This window comes from Acomys minous (genome assembly GCF_964271855.1).
Source record: "Acomys minous genome assembly, chromosome: 4".
NCBI classification, from domain to species: domain Eukaryota; kingdom Metazoa; phylum Chordata; class Mammalia; order Rodentia; family Muridae; genus Acomys; species Acomys minous.
In genome coordinates, this window is record NC_140486.1 from 39,992,413 (window position 1) to 40,011,398 (window position 18,986).

An 18,986-nucleotide genomic window follows, 5' to 3' on the forward strand; every position below is an offset into this window, starting at 1 on the left:
GCGCGTGGCCAAGGCGGTTGTGACGCGTGCGGAGAGCTGGAGTCGCGAACCGCCGCTCGTTCCCGGTCCCCATGGCGTCGGCCACCCGCGCCCCCGCGAAGCCTCCGCAGATCCTAGTCCTCGACCCGCCCGCAGTCCTCAAGTTCAAAGGCCCCTTCACCACGGTGGTCAGGACTCACCTTAAATTGCACAACCCGTCAGAGAGGAAAGTGTGCTTTAAGGTGAAGAGCACGAACCCTCACCTCTACTGCGTGCGGCCCAACATCGGCGTCATCGAGCCGGGCAGCACAGTGACGGTCGAGGCCATGCTGCAGCCTTTCAACTACGACGCCAGCCAGGAGGTCAAGCACAAGTTCATGGTGCAGACAGTGTTTGCTCCCCCGGACACCTCGGATCTGGAGGCTGTGTGGAAGGCGGCAAAGCCCGGTGAACTAATGGATTCGAAACTGAGGTGTGTATTTGAAATGGAAAGCGACAAACAGGAAACAGGCTTGAGACTCAGAAAGGCAGCGCATCCCGACAAGCCGGAGCCTACCTCTTGCACAAACTTGAAGCACCGTCGCACCATGTCCCTTCCTGTTGTACTGCTGGTGATTGGAGCAGGTTTCATTGGATTCCTTTTAGGGAAATACGTCTTGTAGAGTGAGGTGTGCACAACATCAATTCTCCCTACCCTACCCCAACTTAGACCAGGAAAAACCAAACAAAACCCACATTTCTCTACTCATCATCTCATTGGAAGTATATGGCCCACGGTGACCAACTTTGCATATGGTATCACATGAGCTTCGCCCCTAATGATCTCTCGTGGTTGGAGGATGCAGTAAACAAGCAAATCAAATAAAAAAACAATTGGGCTACTAGACAGATTGCATGTTATCACTTCATCACAAGCCAGTTGCCCATTCTGTGCGTGGTGAAATTCACCAAGTGTTCTTTTGGTTTTAATAAGAGTTTAGGAATTGTTCGGTCTTGTAAATATGTATTTTGTGAGTCCCTTTAGTTTTTACCTGCTGAGTTACCTCTTGAAATATGATTTATTGAAATCTGCTAACCGGCCGTTTCAGGAAGTGCCAAGAGGCGTTCAAGTTGGGGGAAAATGTTATCTTTCACTGCTTATGCTAATATGACAAAACTTCCGCTGTCCCTTCTTGGGAATTGATGACTGAGTTTTTCCACTCCTACAAATCTGCCCCATGGTATTTAACTTTTGTTTTCTTTTAAAATATGTTAACAGATTCTTTTTTGGCAGCTTGCTGTGTCTGTTGTATCACTGGGGCGGTTAGAAGAAAAGCGGGAAATGAAAATTTGTACTGCATGATTTTTTTTGTTTGTATTGAAGCCCTCCCATATACTTCAAGATTTGTAATAAAACTCCTTAATTTATCAGAAAGGAAAGGGGGTTGATAGAATCTCAAACTACCCTGATAGTTTGGATAACTGTTACTGATTTGTTTTTACAGAAATCCAAAACAATCAAATCCGAGAATTCTGCTGCAGTTGTGTTGAGTTTGTGTGTGCGCCACACAGTGAGTTTGTGTGTGCCATGCAGTGAGTTTGTGTGTGTGCCATGCAATGATCTTGTGTATGTGCCACACAGTGAGTTTGTGTGTGCCATGCAGTGAGTTTGTGTGTGTGCCATACAGTGAGTTTGTGTGTGTGTCATGCAGTGAGTTTGTATGTGTGCCATGCAATGATCTTGTGTGTGTGTGCCACACAGTGAGTTTGTGTGTGCCATGCAGTGAGTTTGTGTGTGCCATACAGTGAGTTTGTGTGTGTGTCATGCAGTGAGTTTGTATGTGTGCCATGCAGTGAGTTTGTGTGTGTGTCATGCAGTGAGTTTGTGTGTGTGTCATGCAGTGAGTTTGTATGTGTGCCATCCAGTTAGTTTGTGTGTGTGCCATGCAGTGAGTTTGTGTGTGTGCCATGCAGTTAGTTTGTATGTGTGCCATGCAGTGAGTTTGTGTGTATGCCATGCAGTGAGTTTGTATGTGTGCCATGCAGTTAGTTTGTGTGTGTGCCATGCAGTGAGTTTGTGTGTGTGCCATGCAGTGAGTTTGTGTGTGCCATGCAGTGAGTTTGTGTGTGCCATGCAGCCTTGGCTTTAAATTACTCTGGTTTTGGCAGGTTTTTTTTGGTTTGTTTGTTTTTGTTTTGTTTTGTTTTTCCATTGTCTTTTCCAGGAAGACTCGTTCTCCTGGGTTTTGAAGTACCTATTAGCCAGCCGAATACTTCTTATTACTTTATAATATATTTCATCACAATCACAATTAAAAATAGGGTGTTTCCCCCGCGACTTAACATTCAAAACAAATTTCCACGAAAGAAAAGGACTTTTTCTTCACATCTCAAACTGTTAGTCATGTAAAACACCATTCACTATAAATGCTTTCTCTGCATTCTGATATTTTCTTGCATTTGGCCTTATGTCTTCATTTATTTTATCCATACCAAGAAAAATTTAAACAGGCTGGCCTAATACCAGTGCCTTTTTCATTCTTGAATTTTAGATGTTTTGTAGATGATGTGCTGCACGTCAGAAGGGGGACTGACTGGCTCTTGAGCTTTGATGTGGTACAATGAACAGACCAGGCCCGTGACCACATTTGATTGAAGAGTGAAATGTTTCCAAGCGTTTTGCTTTTCTTCTCATTTCAAATACATTTTTTGAGTCTGTCAGATTATATGTGTTGCTATTGTATGCTGTGGTATCTATTATAGACACTCTTGCTGGTGTGTGGAAGTTGCCACTGAGGGTGCTGTTGCTGTTACTTATGCTGGCTGTTTCTGGTTGATTGAAACAGTCTAAAGTTTCTATCTCATAAGTACTGGTTCTACACTTACCACTTAAGGCATCCCTAGAGATAAGTATCACGTTTGGTATTTTGTGTCTTTAAAAAAAAATATTAGCCAGGTATGATGGCGCACGCCTTTAATCCCAGCACTTGGGAGGCAGAGGCAGGTGGATCACTGTGAGTTCGAGGCCAGCCTGGTCTACAAAATGAGTTGAGGACTGCCAAGATAACACAGAGAAACCCTGTCTCAAAAAACCAAAACCCAAAAATCCAGATAATATATAAATCTTCAAAAACTTAGAAAAATCTCCCAGAGTACACCTTATTTAGCTCCTTTATTTTACAGCTTGGGGGTTTGGGGGTGGGGTGGGGGGAGGGTCTGAGTCCTTATCAGAATAGAAGAAACCTTTTTGTGTGTTTTACAGATAGGGAGGCACAGAACTGGAAATAGAAATCTGATCTCTTGGTCTTTTGTCTGCTCTGGTAGAAAAACATTACTGATTTGATAAATGGCTGAAATAATGAATAAAGCTATTTACTAAGAGTATATGAGGGAGTCCCCCTTGCTGGGCATGGTGCTGCTTGACTGATATCCCAGTACTTGGAAGGTAGAGACTAGATGATCACGAGTTCAAGATCATCCTCAATTACATAGTGAGTTGAGGTCAGTGTTGGGTGAGACCACAGAGAGAGAGAGAGAGAGAGAGAGAGAGAGAGAGAGAGAGAGAGAAGAGCACCAAGTTGGCGTGTAGATGTTAATGTTGAGGTATATTTCTTATATTGATTATTATCAAATGCTATCAAAAAATCATTGTTTTTAGGTAGACTTTTTATAAAGTACACTACGAAAAAAATAAGACATAGCTTTTAACTGCCCTACAGGTAACAAACAGTATCAGTTTCTAGTTCCTAGAATAGTGACATATTTTTCCTGTCAGTCAGACTGAAAAATCTCAATATAAGGAGTAGCTAAGAGTTTAGAGGTGGGAGTATTTTTGCTTGTAATAATGAAATGATCTTATCCCAACACACACAGACACACACACACACACACACACACACACACACACACACACTTTATGCCATGATTATCAGGAGCACCTGACTAGTTTGGGAGACAGCTATCCCTGCTCCTGGCTTGACAGTTCATATCTTGATGCCATCATGTTTTTTATAACAGGACTCCCACCATTCCATCAAACCCCAGAGAATGAGGCGGAGCTGCAGACTCTCTCTGAGAGATCAACCGTGTTTTTCTGGCTACTCCATGGGCCATCTGCTGAGATCACAGCAATGATACAGTTTGGGTTGGGGGGCTGTATTTTAAGACTGGTATTGATAAACAAAGGAGCAGGCAGCACAAGGCATAAAAGATGGTGAAATGCCTGGAAATGATTTACATAGAATACAAGGAAGACAAAAGGTTTAACTTGGGCAACTGCAGCCGGGTCGCTGTCTTTAAATGGTTTAGAGAGCTGTCACTGGACTGGAAGCTCTGTGACAGGGGGAGGAAATCCCCCTCAGACACAGTCATAGGGGAGGGGAATAAGGGGAAAATGGGAGGGAGGGAAGAATGAGAGGATACAAGGGATGGGATAATCATTGAGATGTAACAAGAATAAATTAATTAAAAAAAAATAGAGAGCTGTCACATGGCCAGGTAAGCACTCTGAATTGTTCTGGTGCCTAGACTAAGGGCCGTAGGAAGACTATACTTTGGGAAATTCCAAGACAAGAAATCAAGCCCTGAGAGGTGAGCTCTCTGGAAGCAGAGTCCCTGATCTCTTTCCTGCCTGATCTAAGGGGGCATGCTTATGCTAAGACAGTAGGAGAAATCTCACTGAGTTAAGGAGAGCTTTAATCCACACATTCACCTCTTGAAAATTAAGAGACAGAAGTCATCTCAGAAATTATTACTGAAGCTCAGGAAACTGAGGTCCAGAGTAGCAATTCGATGTATCCAGTTCACACTAATTCCTTGCAGGCTGGGTGGCAGAGCCCACACTTCCAGTCCACAGGCAGTCATGCGCCCTTCACCACAGGCTGCTCTTCCCCTCTAATGGCTCACATTCTGTTCAGCCTCTTTGACATTACACCTCCCCCAGGGCCATCAGCTGAGTTAATGGGGAGAGGAAGAGACCCGCTGCTGAGCTTTGAAGGAGTTGCTCCCTGGAAACCACTTACAGGAAATGAATACTATTTACAATCTTCTTTCTACCAATCAAATGAATCCTTCCCTCTGATGAAAGAGGGGCATCTTTCACAGCCTGTCGGAAGACCGCTCAGGGGCGCTCTACGTAGGCTCACTTCATTTGCTAACCATCCTTGATACTCAAGTTAGAAATTCACTTGTGTGCTGAGTCAGATGGAATGAGAAAAGGATTGATAAAAGTAGCAGAGGCATTCAGGAGAGAGAGAGAGAGAGAGAGAGAGAGAGAGAGAGAGAGAGAGAGAGAGAGAGAGAGAAAGAGAGAGAGAGAGAGAGGGAGAGAGAGAGGGAGGGAGGGAGGAAAATCCTTCAGTCGTATTCTGAGAGCCAAAACAAACTTGGTTCAAAAGAGCGGGAGGATTCTGTGTTTGTTGTAGTCCTTGAGACCCTTGGGAGTCACTTCTACACACGGCCTGACACATCTTTACTGACACATCTCTCTCTCTCTCTTTTTTTTTTCTCCTTCTTTTGGTGGCAGCTGGATAGATTGGTCCTTGTAGGCCATCTGTGAAACAGGAGTGACTCCATCACTGTCCTTTCTGATGTCTCCAGGTGTACTTTAGGGACCATGAACGAGAGCACACCAAGACTTAAAGTGTGATGAGTCGAATCATTGGATCTAGCACTTAGGTTGGGAGAGGTAACTCAGTGCTAGAGAGAGTGCTTGCTTAAGGCCCCGGGGTTATGATCACTACATAAAAATAAACTTCTTGTTGGACCTGGTAAATTTTATTAGGATGCCTAGATAGTAGAAATAATCTATTTGCAATGATAGTACAGGGATTTTTTTTACTACTTTTTAAAAGTAAATGAGTTTTTCCTCTGAAATTAATTTTCTCCTTAAAAAAAATTAACTAATTTTTGTTAGTATGTAAAGTACTGGCCTTCCTTATAGTGTTTTTATTCATAAAGCATTTTAAAGGTAGCACTGCCAATCCAATTAATCAGCAATAATATGTCATTGATCATGAAATTATGATGGTACCTCTTACTGCTTTCTTTTCCTTCTCTGTTGCCATATTTTTCTTCTTTCATACTAAATCTCCCTTATCTCACCACTTCCTTTCTGATTTCTTTCTTTCTAACCCTGTTTTGCTATCATATCATACCCTGCTGTTCCAGGCACGTGAAGATGCAATTTGACAACATGGGCACAGGGAACGGTAAGACGTCCAGCAGCGAGAGCCTTCTATGTTTGGCACTTCTATTAAAAAATGCTTTGTGGAGACCCCAGCACGTTGGTGCAGAACCATAATGCCAGCTCTCAGGATGCAAAAGCAGACAGATTTCTGAGTTCCAGGCCAGCCTGGTATACAGAGTGAGTTCCAGGACAGCCAATGCTATACAGAGAAACCCTGTCTTGAAAAACAAGCAAGCAAGCAAGCAAACAAACAAACAAACAAAACCAGAACAACAAAAGCTTTGTAGAGACCTCAGCATGTTGGTGCAAACCCATAATCCCAGCTCTTGGAAGGCTAAGTAGGATGTTGCTGTGAGTTCAAGACCAGACTAGACTACATAGTAAGTGCCAGGCCAACTGCAGGTACAAGATCCAACCCTCACCTCCGCCCAATACTTTAGAGAATCTATAAAGGACAAAGCACTAGGCTATTCAAGGGAAGGAAGGAAGATGCACAAGTATGCCCTGTGTCCTCTTGGTGTTTCAAGTATAATGGGGGGGAGGGGCTTAGTGCCTTAAACGTGACTGAATTCAGGCGCATCCAGTGAAGTCTGTAGAATTAGGCCCCCGGCTAACGTGTGCCAGCAGTTCATTTGCTGGCCATTTGTTCCACACATGTTTGTGTGTGTGTCTGTCTGTGTCAGGCTCTGGGCTTGGAACTGGGAGTTTGACAATGAAAAAAAGACAAAATGGCTCCAGTGAAATACATAGACTTTCAAGGGATAAACATATTCATATGTGAATAACATTTTTTTTCTTTAATTGTAGATTTAGTTTTCATACAATCTGTTCTGTTGACAGTTTCCCTTCCCCTAACTCCTCCCAGATCCTTCCTACCTCCCTGCTCACCCAAGCCCACATTCTTTTTTTTTTTTTTTCCTTTATTTGAGACACGGTTTCTCTGTGTAGCCTGGGCTGTCCTGGACTCACTTTGTAAACCAGGCTGGCCTCGAACTCACAGCCATCCTCCTGCCTATGCCTCCCAAGTGCTGAGATTAAAAGCATGCACCACCACCACCCGGCCAAACCCACATTCTTTCCTTCTCTTTCTCTCATTAGAAAGCAAACAGGAATCTGAAAATACATAAAAATAATAAAATAAAAACAAACAAAACAGAACAGGGTAAAACAAAGAAACAGAATAAAAAGAAGATCCAATCCAAAGGGGGGTGGGTTAAAAAACAAACAAACAAACAAACAACAAAAAAAACAGGCAAAGCCTTAAAATAAAAAAAAAGTCATTTTGTGTTAAACATATGCTGGGTATGCTGGGCATGGCCCTGTCCTTAAGCCTTTTTATTTATTATTATTATTATTATTATTATTATTATTATTATTATTATTATTATTATTATTATTTTGTTTTATTTTATTTATTTTATTTTTTTGGTACAGCCAATGAGATTTCATCGGAGAAAACTAAGTTTTCCTTTGTGAGCAGTTATCAACTGGAACTAGCTTATGGGTTAGGGACGGGGGCTAGTACCCTTTTCCCCCCTCAGCTCTGGGACCCTATCTAGCTTAGACCTGTGCAGGCCCTGTGCGTGCTGCCACAGCCCCTGAGGTCTTGTTGTGTGTAGAAAGACTTGTTTTCTTGGTGTCTTCTATCCCCATTGACTCTTAACATATATATTTTTTTAAGGTGCAGGGTTCCAGAAGGTCCAATAGCATGAGGAGCTTATTTAAATTGGGAGGGGGCATGACAGAGAACTCTAAGACCTCAGTGACAACAGGAGGTGACATGTGGGCGAATGAAGCAGGTTCTCCAGGCAGCAGGAACAGCAGGGACTACAAAGTCTTGAGGCATTTTCTTGGTATCAAGAAACTAAAAGTAGACCTTGCCCTGAGCTCAGTGGAAAATAAAGGGGTGACAGATTATTTCTTTCTCTAGGCTGTGACCAAAATTGTGACAGAAATGAGGAAGAAAGGGAAGGCTTATTTTGGTTTTTGGTTCCAAAGAGATTTCAGTGAACCCTAGTGAAGAAGAGGGCGGCTCTTTCTGTGGCAACAGGATTGTGTGGCAAAAACACAGTGAACTCAAGGCTAAGCTGGGCTGCTGAAAGGGGCCAGCCTTGTCTCAAACCTAACCAAGCCAAGAAACAAACAAAAAGGTCAAACTGAAGAAAGCAAGACAAAATTAGCCTCTGGCAGCCATGGAAAGACTGCATTTGGTGCATAAGAGTGGGTCTTAGATTAGCCTAAACCATGGTAGCTACCATAGACTTTGGTGCGGTAATGATACAGAGGCCTATTTTAATGTCTATGTTGGGATTAAGGAACAAAATGACATTTTAATTAGTATACATTTTGTCCAGCTAAACTAGATTTTTGGTTCCTCCACTTGAGTGTTGAAGACTCTGTAATTTGCTTTCCAGGAACTTTCTCTTATACCATTGTCCACGTTCGCTCAGTCGTGTCATCAACCCACTCAAGTGTCACTGGGCCCGCTCTTTACTCCACAGCTGGCGGTGGTTCTAGAAACGCCATGCTGCGTCTTACTGCCTTCTGTCCTCTTAGGCACTTCCTCTCCTTATCTACTTCCTCTAGTGCTCCCAGTGAGGTAGTTCAAAAGGAGGAAGTCACTGGGTACCGGTCAGAGGGGAAGGGAAAGACTGTGGGGTGAGGCAGCTTGAGTGGGGATGGGGGGGGGGTCCCAAACTTTACTGACTTCTTTTAATTTTGCCACAGCCTTTTCTCATTTTAGTCATCTCTGATGAGGAAAGAAGAAGCTGTAGGGAAATGCCCTTTCATTTCCCCCCTCTCATGCCCCATTAGTAGGAATGATGAACACAAAGCCGGTATGAGCAGAAGTAACCACCTCCCAGGCTGGATTTCAAAATGGCGACCAAGACGGCAGGAGGAGGAGCCACTGAGCACTTCACTGATGCCTATGTCTCTCCGAGGGAAGTCATGGTGTACCACAGGGATGCATACTGTACACCCAGCATCCTTGAAGATAGCTGCCTGAGGCCTTCCTGGACCTCATAAATCTGTTGGACTCTTGGCCATAAGCACTGCATTCTTGAGAGAACAGGCAAGCTTCCTGGTAAGGATGGCACATAAAAGAACTGACCTATCAACTCCATATCCTTCGTGGAATTAGGGACCAGAGGGGCAGCAAGAACCTCCAGTGTTTTTTGTCCTAATGGGCTATCATTTGAGCATTTAAAAAGAAGGTCTAGCTGGGCAGTGGTGGTGCACGCTTTTAATCCCAGCACTTGGGAGGCAGAGGCAGGTGGATCACTGTGAGTTCAAGGCCAGCCTGGCCTACAAAGTGAGTCCAGGACAGTCAAGGCAACCAAAAAAAAAAAAAAAAATGGGTAGGCATGGCAGAACAATCTTGTAGTCCTAGCATTCAGGATGCTTATAAGTCTGATGCAGGAGGATCACAAATCTGAGGCATCCTGGAAAGCCTGTCAAAAACAAACAAGAAAATAGAACAACCCCAATCTGCCCCCCCCCAAAAAAAACACACCACCACCACCACCACCACCACCACCACCACCAAAAAACCCTAGAGTTACAATACACCTTTAGTTACAGTTTTTGTTTGTTTCCCCCATTTTGGGTTCTTGGCACAAAGTTTTTAAAAACCTTTGAACTTTCCTAATGACAGGAATCCATCTTGCTATTCACAGAGTCCCTTTCAGTCAAGTTATGGTAGTTAGGTATGAAACAAAGGAGACACACTCATTATCTTAGCCTTATGAACACCCCTCAAAAGAGGAGCAGTGATGGTGTTCCCTGCCTTCACTGTGCCAGGCACAAGGCCAGATGGCAGAGTACACTCACAACTCATCTTTATGACCGTCCTGTGAGATAGGTAGGTTGTGGGTGGTCACAGCACCCGTGTATGTCCTGGTTTGGGAAAGTTGTCCAATAAATAAAAGCTCCCCGGGATACATGGCACGTCTAGTTCCCATGAGCTGTCATCTGGGGCCTTGAACCCTACAGCAATCAATGTTCTCCCTGGTCTTAACTGTGTAAGGTAGGATTCTTGGACATGGCATTTGAAAGAGTCCTGTGACCAGAAAACTGACATATTCCAGGGATCAGAGTTAAGCAGGCTCTTGACCAGGGTCACCCAGTAAGCCTACAGCTGACCCAGAAGCAGGCTGTGTGATTAGATATATACAGCGAAGACTTTGGGGGCCTGGCATTTATTTATTAGCCACACCAAAGTGGGCTCGGGGCTTTGGGCATGGATGTTGATGTGGAGCTGTGATAATGCCTGCACAGTGAAATGGAAGTGATAGAACCCAGGAAGGCCTTCTCGGTGTGCTCTGGAAAGTGTCCTCTACTGTGTCAGTGTTTGAGATCTTCCTGTAATAAATGTTAGAAAAACAGCCCATTTATCGAGCCTGGATTTCTGCCCAGGAGTTTTGCCTCTGAAGCCAGCCTCTTGTGTCTTCTTCCCTGGGGACCCGAGAAAACCCAGTGTCTCAGGGGCCAAGGGCTCCTTCTTCCACAGGACTGCTATGGCAATGCAGGCAGTTCCAGGTGGTTCCCCTTCTAGACAGAAAAAGCTCACCTTGTCTCATAACAAGACAAGCAAAATTCCCCTAGCAACTTCCTCTTGTTTTAGCAAGAGCCCCTAGCACTCTTTAGGTTTAGTATGCAGTTCTGAACTGACCCGTAGCTGCAGCTGTCACCACCTCTTCTCCCAGCTGCTCCCTTGCTCTTGAAGGCTTCCTTACACTTGCAGCCCTGTCCCCTGCGACCCTTTCTCCTGGGTTCTAGGCCCATCCGATCCTTGACAAAAATCTGAGGTTCCTCTGAGACAGAGCCAGTGGCTAAGCATACTTCTCTTTGGCTGTTACCTTTTTAATAAATAGCCAGGCATCTACAATCTGCTCCATCAAACTGACCGTTTTTTTTTTCAGAAGAATTAGTGATGGCATTATGTTTTTCTCAATTCCAAGCACTTCCCATCTCTTTGTATTACTCTGCACTTACCCCAATCCACCCCCATTTTTCCAGACAGGAGCTCTCCACAAAGCCCGGGCTGGTCTTGAATGCACAATCCACCTGCTTCAGTCTTCTGAACACAGCACCTTCATCACACACACACACACACACACACACACACACACACACACACACACACACACACACATATATTTCTTGGCCCCCCCCCCTCAGGCTGGATTAGCAAGAACCCTTCCTCTTTTTACAAATGCAACATCTGGTCCACGTCACAAACGTCACAAATGATCATATATTGAGTGCCTCCTGTGTACACTTCCCAAGCCACATGCTTCTGGGGGATGTAGGCCACCAACAGCTAACACAGCTTCCTTTGTGGTGCCTAGGGTGTGGATGGGCCCTTTGCAAATGAGGAAACCGAAGCTCAGAGAGAACATTTACCCGGGTAGAACCACCAGGTAGTGACTGCCACCGGCAGCAGCAGTGCCCCTCCAGATGCTAGAGTGGGTTTACCACGAGTGGCTTCACAGCTAGGCGCGGCAGCATCCAGGTGAAGACCGGGAGGTCTGGAGAGTCGAAGGGAGCTGTGTAGAAGGCAAGCTAGGATTAGAACTTAGGTCTGCATTTTCTACTTGGCCTAGTGCCGTCAATGAAAAGCTTCTCATAGCTCGAGCCACAGAGGGAAAGTGGGACCGTCTCACACCCTTAGAATATCCATATGCCACCCTGGCTGCCACAGCAGTTTGTAAATATGGGGCAAACTGAGTGCCCACTTGTCTCGAGAATGTAGCTACTTAGTCATCACCCACGGAGGCCTTGGGCTGCCCGGATGTAACTAGTCTCTTGTGCGATGCTTGCCTACGGTGCTGGGTGTTACAGCTTAAACACAAAGAGGAGAAGTGGATGGGGCCATGCAGGGCGCCTACGGTGAGCAGAACCCAGGCCTACTGCATACCTGAGCCGTGTTCCAGCTCTCGTCTACACCGACCCAGTGTCCGTCCCAATGTGGTCTGATGGCCTTTGAGGATGGATGGCCAGTTTCCTCCCTGACCCTATTCACACTGCTTCCATGTAAATAGCATGAACTTGGTTATTGGGTAGCTTTTAGATGTGGTTCTTCAGCAACCAATAGGAAAGATCCTTCTGAGGCAGGCACAGAGGAGGCAGGCACGGAAAAGCAGCACTCTGAAGGTGGAGGCAGGAGGATCGGAAGTTTAAGGTCACCTTTGGTTCCATAGAAAATTTGAGGCCAGCCCGAGTTCCCGCCTTGACTTCCTGGAATGATTGAAGCATAAGCCGAATAAAACCCTTTTTCCTTCAAGCTGCTTGTCAGGACATCTTACCACAGCGACAGAAACGAAACTAGAACGGTTTGCTAACATCGATCCTTCTCTAATATGTGAGGCTGCTGCTGTTGAGGGCAAGCGTCCCCGTAGATTGTCCTAAGGCCAAGTAGCTCATATGTCCAAATGGCATGTGACAAGGGGCATTCTGGGTAAAGCCAGATTTTTGTTTTTTGTTTTGTTTTGTTTTTGGTCCTGTAACTCTGTATTTATTTATTTATTAAATTTTATTATTCAGATTACATCCCGATTGTTACCCACTCACTTGTATCTTCCCGTCCCCCTTCCCTCCCTCTTTCACCCTACTCCCCTCCCCCAGAGTGATGACAGAAGGGAATCTCCTCCCCCATCATATGGCCACAGTCTATCAGGTCTCATCCGGCTAGCTTGCTTCCTCTTCCTCTGAGTGCCACCAGGCTTCCCCACCAAGGGGAAGTGGTCAAATATGGGGCACCAGAGTTCATGTCAGAGGCAGTCTCCACTCTCCACACAACTGTGGAAAATGTGCTGTCCATTGGCTAGATCTGAACAGGGGATCTAGGTTTACTGCATGCATTGTCCTTGGTCGGTACAGCAGTTTGAGCTGACCCCCCTGGGTCCAGATCCGCCAGCCTTGATGGTCTCCTTGTGGGGTTCATGGACCCTCTCTGTCCTTCTGTGTCCCCATTCTCCCATACCACTCTCACCTGGAGTCCCAATAGCAAGTCCTAGCATCTGTCCCAATCCCTCGCTGAGTGAAGACTCTCAGAGATTTTAACACCACTCGGATTCCCAATGAATAAAGGACAGGAAGTGACTAAAAGGGGCAGTACTGCTCCTATCTCAAAGCCACCCGGATTGAATTGCTGAAGTCCCACACATGATATCATGTAAGACCGAATGAGTCAGAGGAATAAATGTGTCGGGACTGCTTTCAGACTATCGCTGTCTGACTATTGTTGGATTCTGTGGGGCTAGCCGCAGTTCCTTGACATTGGGGATGTGAATTCTCTGAAAAAAAAAAAAAGGATTATTATTGTTAATCACATCAGTTCTTATACAAGGAAACCATAAATTTTACCCAAACTGGGCCTGTCTGCACTGTGGAGACCCACGTTTACTGAAAATACACTGGTACACGAAGTGTACACCAAGACAGTGGCCTCTCTTGGAGCACCAAGAATTGAGGAAAAGGGAAATACTGTCTCCTTGAGGACTGAGGCAAGAGACTACTGGAGTACTTCTGTGCCACCATGGTGGCAGGCTGGTCATAGACAGGAAAAGGATATGGGGGACCCTGAGATTGGGGCTGGCTCGGACATTTGCTAAAAGCTATTCCCTGAATTGTGAAATTGTCCAGTGGTAAAAATCGGACACTTGTTGAAGGTAGAGAGTGAACGGAAGGGCTGGGCTGGGCATTGAAGACTTTATGCCCCTTGCCTCTCAGAAGTCCGTAGGACAAAGGCCTTGGGACAGCAGTGATGCCAGGGAGCTGGCGAGGTGAGGCAGAGATCGAGGGCACAGAGCCGCCTGGCTCCGTCATCGTGCGGGCAGCGCTGGCTTTGTGCTTTTACTCGCCTCCCAAGGCCGGTTCAGCATCTTCCTGTCTAAGTGACATGGCCAGGGCATTTCTTTCCTTGCAGCCCACAGGAAAGCATGCGTCTCGCCGCCTGCTGCTCAGATGTCTGCGGAAGGGTTCAGGCTCCGAGCTCTCCTGCTCTCTCCGTCACACACATCCGGAATGGCTTCTCTTCCAAACTCCCAAACTGTGCTGCTGTCACACTCTGTCCTTCCTTCCGCTAACAGCAACTGGCTTCTACACAATGCCTGGTAAGAAGAGGGAGCTGGAGAGACAGTCAGGTGAAGACAGTCAGCGCCTGGGAGGCAGAAGCCGGAGGATCAGTTCAGGGCCAACCCGTGAGCTACATGGCTGCTTCAAGAACAGCCTGAGCTACACAAGACCTTGTGTCAAAACAAACAAACAAACAAACATTATAGGGAAATGGGGGTGACCCTGAAGGGGGTGCAAGGAGATCAGTTCTTCTATAGTCTGAGAGGTCCCAAAAACCATGGGCTTTGCCAAGATGATACCAAGCCTTTATGCCCACTTGTACCAATTGCTTTCTACTTGATTTTTTTTTCATGATTTTAAAATTGTGTGTATGTGTGTGTGGGTCCACATGTGGATGCAGGCGCATCACAAGGTCAAGGCCAGCCTGAGCAACATGAGAGTCTGTCTGAAACAACAACCACAGCAAGAAACCAAATAAAAATGATTAATATAGTCTGTATGCATATATGCAGGTTTTACATGTGCATAGACTTAGAGGACAAAACTTAAAAGGTTAAAACAGTAACTTATTTATTTATTATTATATAAACAGTACTCTGCATGACAGAAAGGGGCATTAGATCACATTATAGATGGTTGTGAGCCACCAGGTGGTTGCTGGGAATTGAACTCATGACCTCTGGAAGAGCAGTCAGTGCTATTAACCTCTGAGCCATCTCTCTAGCCCCATAGTTTAACTTCTTTTTAACATATTATTATTTGGAAGAAAAAAACACGTGAAGAAGGGGAGAAATGCGAGTAGAAATTACCTTGAATGTTTTTGCCATTTGGAGAATGGTAACTGTTGCCATCACTAGCACACCGACGTTTCTAGTCACGGTGTAACAACGTGGTGGGTGTTCTAGCATCTTTTCCCACCCACACCCATATACACAAACACACATCTATTTTCCTTTCTGTTGTGCTTTTTTTTTTTTCCAAGAGAGGGTTTCTCTGTATAGCCCTGGCTGGCCTGGGACTCACTCAGGACGCAGAGGCAGGTGGATCTTTGTGAGTTTGAGGCCAGCTTGGTCTACAAAGAGAGTCTAGACCAACCAAGCTACAGAGAGAAACCACCTCTCAAAAAAAAAATAAATAAATAAACAAAAAACAAAAACCAAAAATAAAAAGCAAACAAGCAAATAAGACATGTCCCACTGATGTAGAAGATAGGAGGTCCTCATGCTCATGCGTAGCGCTAGGGAAACCAGAAATGTAAAACATGCAGGGTTTCTCCTCAATGGAAGGGCTTTATACCTGTTTCGTCTGGAAAGCTGGGATGGATGGATGTACCAACCTAGTGATCTTTGCTCTCTGTAGGTCCAGGAGTCACTGGAAAGCAGGAATTTTACCCAAACTGGGCCTGTCTGGAGTGTGGAAAGGAAAAGACTCGTGTTTACTGAAAATACACTAGTACACAAACTTTCCCCAAAGTTTTACTGTGCTTAAATATGTCAAAAAATAAACCGCTCAGGGCCAGACTCTAGAAGTTGGAACCAACACCAGCTGAGTGGAGTTGAGTTGGGTTTCCTTCTTGCCTCACTCAGATCTCTCCTCTGCCTGCCAGGCTGTTTTGGGGCCGTTTTATGTTGCCCTCATTTTTGGTGGTATATATTTGCTGATTGTTGAATTTTAGGCAGACGTTTTATTTTTAGACTCCTAAATCCCTTTCTCTGCATCCTGGCTTCATTAAGACATCTTTTACATTGATTGATTAATTGATTGATTGATTGATTGGCTGATTGATTGTGTTGGGAGTGTGTGTGTGTAGAAGCCAGGACAACGTGCAGGAGTCAGATCTTTCTTACAGCTCTCTTCCAGGTCACACTTGGTAGTGAGCATCCTTATCCACGGAGTCATCTCGGCGTTACTGGCTATTAATAATAATAATAATAATAATAATAATAATAATAATAATATTATTATTATTATTATTATTACTATTACTATTATTATTTTAGTTGAGAATTCAGTTGACATTCTGTCATCTTGTAAATTAATCTTTTTCCTCTAGCTTAGAGTTTCTCCTTTTCTCTGATTTTTCTTGCAAACCAGAGTGTGAATTTTTTTTTTACATTTATTCCACTAGGGCTTAACTAGGTTCCCGAATTTGTAGGTGGTACACACCTATAATCTTAGCATTTGAAAGCTGAGGCAGGGGGATGCCAAGCTCAAGGAAGCATGAGCCATGTAGCAACACCCTGCTTTTAAAAAAATCTAGAGAAAACTCAGTGTGTTTTCTTCATTTGTCACTTAGAAGACCATGTTCCTTTCTCCTTCCCCTCTGTGACTAACTGGAGACATCTGTCTGCAAGATATAACATTATGTTAAGTGTTGACAAACTGGCTCATGAAGCAGACAACTGTTTTTGTAAATAAAACCTTGAATATTGCTTGCTACCTATAGATTTTTGTTTTGCTTTTGTTTCTTGAACTACATGGAAAAATTGAGTTGTTACAATAGAAAAAGTGTGGGTAGAAAGGGTTTGGGGATTAAAAATGTTAATTCTGGCTGGGTGTGGTGGCGCATGCCTTTAATCCCAGCATTTGGGAGACAGAGGCAGGCAGATCTCTGTGAGTTTGAGGCCAGCCTGGTCTACAAAGCAAGCCCAGGACAGCCAAGACTACAAGAGAAACCATGTCTAGAAAAAAAAAAATTAACTCTGGTGCGGGAGAGATGGCTCAGAGGTTAAGAGCACTGATTGTTCTTCCAAAGGTCCTGAGTTCAGCAACCACATGGTGGCTCAGAACCATCTATAATGTGATCTGATGCCCTCTTCTGGCCTACAGGTGCACATGCAGGCGGAGCACTCTACACATAATAATAAATAAATAAATCTTTTTTTTTAAAAACCAAACAATTAACTCTGGCCCTTCAGGAACATTTTACCAATCCAAACTGTATGCTTCTGCATTCTACTTTTCTTCTTTCCTTCCTAGTTTTTTTTCTGAACATTATCTCCTGATTTATGTCACAGTTCTGTAGTATACTTTTTAGCTACATCTGATCTATTAATTCAAAAAGGGTTTTTTTTTTTCAGTGTTGGGAATTAAAGCCAGGGCCTTGTGAATGTTAGGCTAGCCCTCTGCCACTTAGCAGACTTCTTATTTCTTAATTTCTTAATTGTGACTCTCCCATGTTGTAGTTTAGAATTTCCACCCTGTTCCTTTTCAAACCAATCTCTTTGTAGAGAGTCTACCTTCCTGATGAAATGTCCAGCATGTCATTTTATCTTTGAATACAGTAGACACTGGCTCTAAATTCTCTACCCAACATTTTCAGTATCTGAATTTTTTTCTTCTCAGGGTCTCACCATATAGCCCAGACTGCCCTTGAGCAATTTGGTTGTACACTGCTGGGATTACAGCCACTACATCTGACAGGATCAGTTGTTGGTGTTTGTTTGTTTTGTCTTGGTTGTCACTTACAAGGACCCTATTCTGCTAGTGTTTTATTTGCAGAAATCACCTGAGCCTCAACTCAAACCATCTGCCTGCACAGAGCATTTGAATTTGCTGCGACACTGCCTTAACTAATGAGGTCTCTGCTTGGGACTCTCAGGATGGCACACCCGAGGACACTGTTGTTTCTGATTCACGTTCCTTCACAGTGGTAGTTTCTAGGCTTCTCACTGACCTTACCTAGGAAGCTCTACCATCTACTGATGCCCCTGCCCTGTCACAGTGACTGTCTTAGACTGGACTGCATTGTGGCCTGGCTCTGGGAGTTCTAGCATTCTCCAAGCATTCTAGCACATGGACAGACTTCAAATGCCCTGCTCAAGAGCAAAGCCCTTTGGTACCTCAACTTTATGTGTCATATTGATCAGTCCCGCCCCCCCCCCCCCATATCTGTTTTGTCCAGTGAAGCCACCAAGCTCCAGAGTGCAGCTGTTTTTCCTTATCAAGACACACTTAACTTCTTGCCCCTCATAAGACCCAAGGTTTTGGCATTATTAGGGTTTATTTCACCCATTTCCCTGTGGACTTTCATTGTTCCTGCTAAGAAAATTTACTGCCACGTTGCTTTTAGACTTCCTCTTCCCACCCCAACCCCACCCAATACCATTTTGGTTGCATGTGGCTTTCTTAGAATTCTCCTCCTCCCTAATTTTCAGAACAACTTCTTCTGTGCTAGTGCCTATAACAGTAGTTCTTGACTTATCTAATGCTGCGACCCTTTAATACAGTTTCTCGTGTTGTGAGGCCCCCCCAACCATAAGGTTATTTTTCTTGATACTTCATAACTGTAATTTTGCTATGGTTATGATTGTAATATAAATATCTGACATGCAGGATATCTGATATGTGGCCTCTGTGAAAGAATCATTCAATCCTCAAGGGGTCACTGCCCACAGATTGAGAAGCCTCAGTCTAGAAGATTTATTCAACTCTGTACTTCACCTTTACTGAATTTCTTATTTTTTTACTAAATTTTCATTTCCAGAAGAAAATATTATTTCTCAGTGTTTTTTTACCCATCTACATACCTTCGGTGTCTGGTCCTACGGGTTGTGGTCTTCTTCTATCCTGTGCTATCTGTCCCCTCTGGATATTTTTCCCCTTTCTGGCGTTCATCTTTTCTCTTCCATGCCAGAGATTTTCCTTAGTCACCTGAGGAACCTTGACCCTGTGACTAAGAGTAGATCCTTTAAAAGATGGTTATGAGCCTGGATGACTTATGGACTCCATTGAAGTGTCTCAGTTCCTGCCTCCAGGTTCC

General features: G+C 44.4%; 1 protein-coding gene and 1 long non-coding RNA gene across 2 annotated transcripts; one reads left to right on the forward strand and one right to left on the reverse strand.

Annotated features, from left to right (window-relative positions):
* Positions 1–58: 58 nt before the first annotated feature.
* Positions 59–1,475, forward strand: LOC311595404 (vesicle-associated membrane protein-associated protein A-like). The gene has a single exon (XM_084778056.1). It carries the CDS (start codon positions 72–74, stop codon positions 639–641), a length of 570 nt encoding a protein of 189 aa, XP_084634182.1. The 5' UTR covers positions 59–71; the 3' UTR covers positions 642–1,475.
* An 11,838-nt stretch (positions 1,476–13,313) lies between these two features.
* Positions 13,314–18,986, reverse strand: LOC311596902. Its single transcript, XR_014779027.1, has 3 exons — positions 18,754–18,986; positions 15,521–15,630; positions 13,314–14,214 (listed from the first exon to the last, which is right to left on the reverse strand). It is a non-coding gene; the product is annotated as an uncharacterized lncRNA (long non-coding RNA).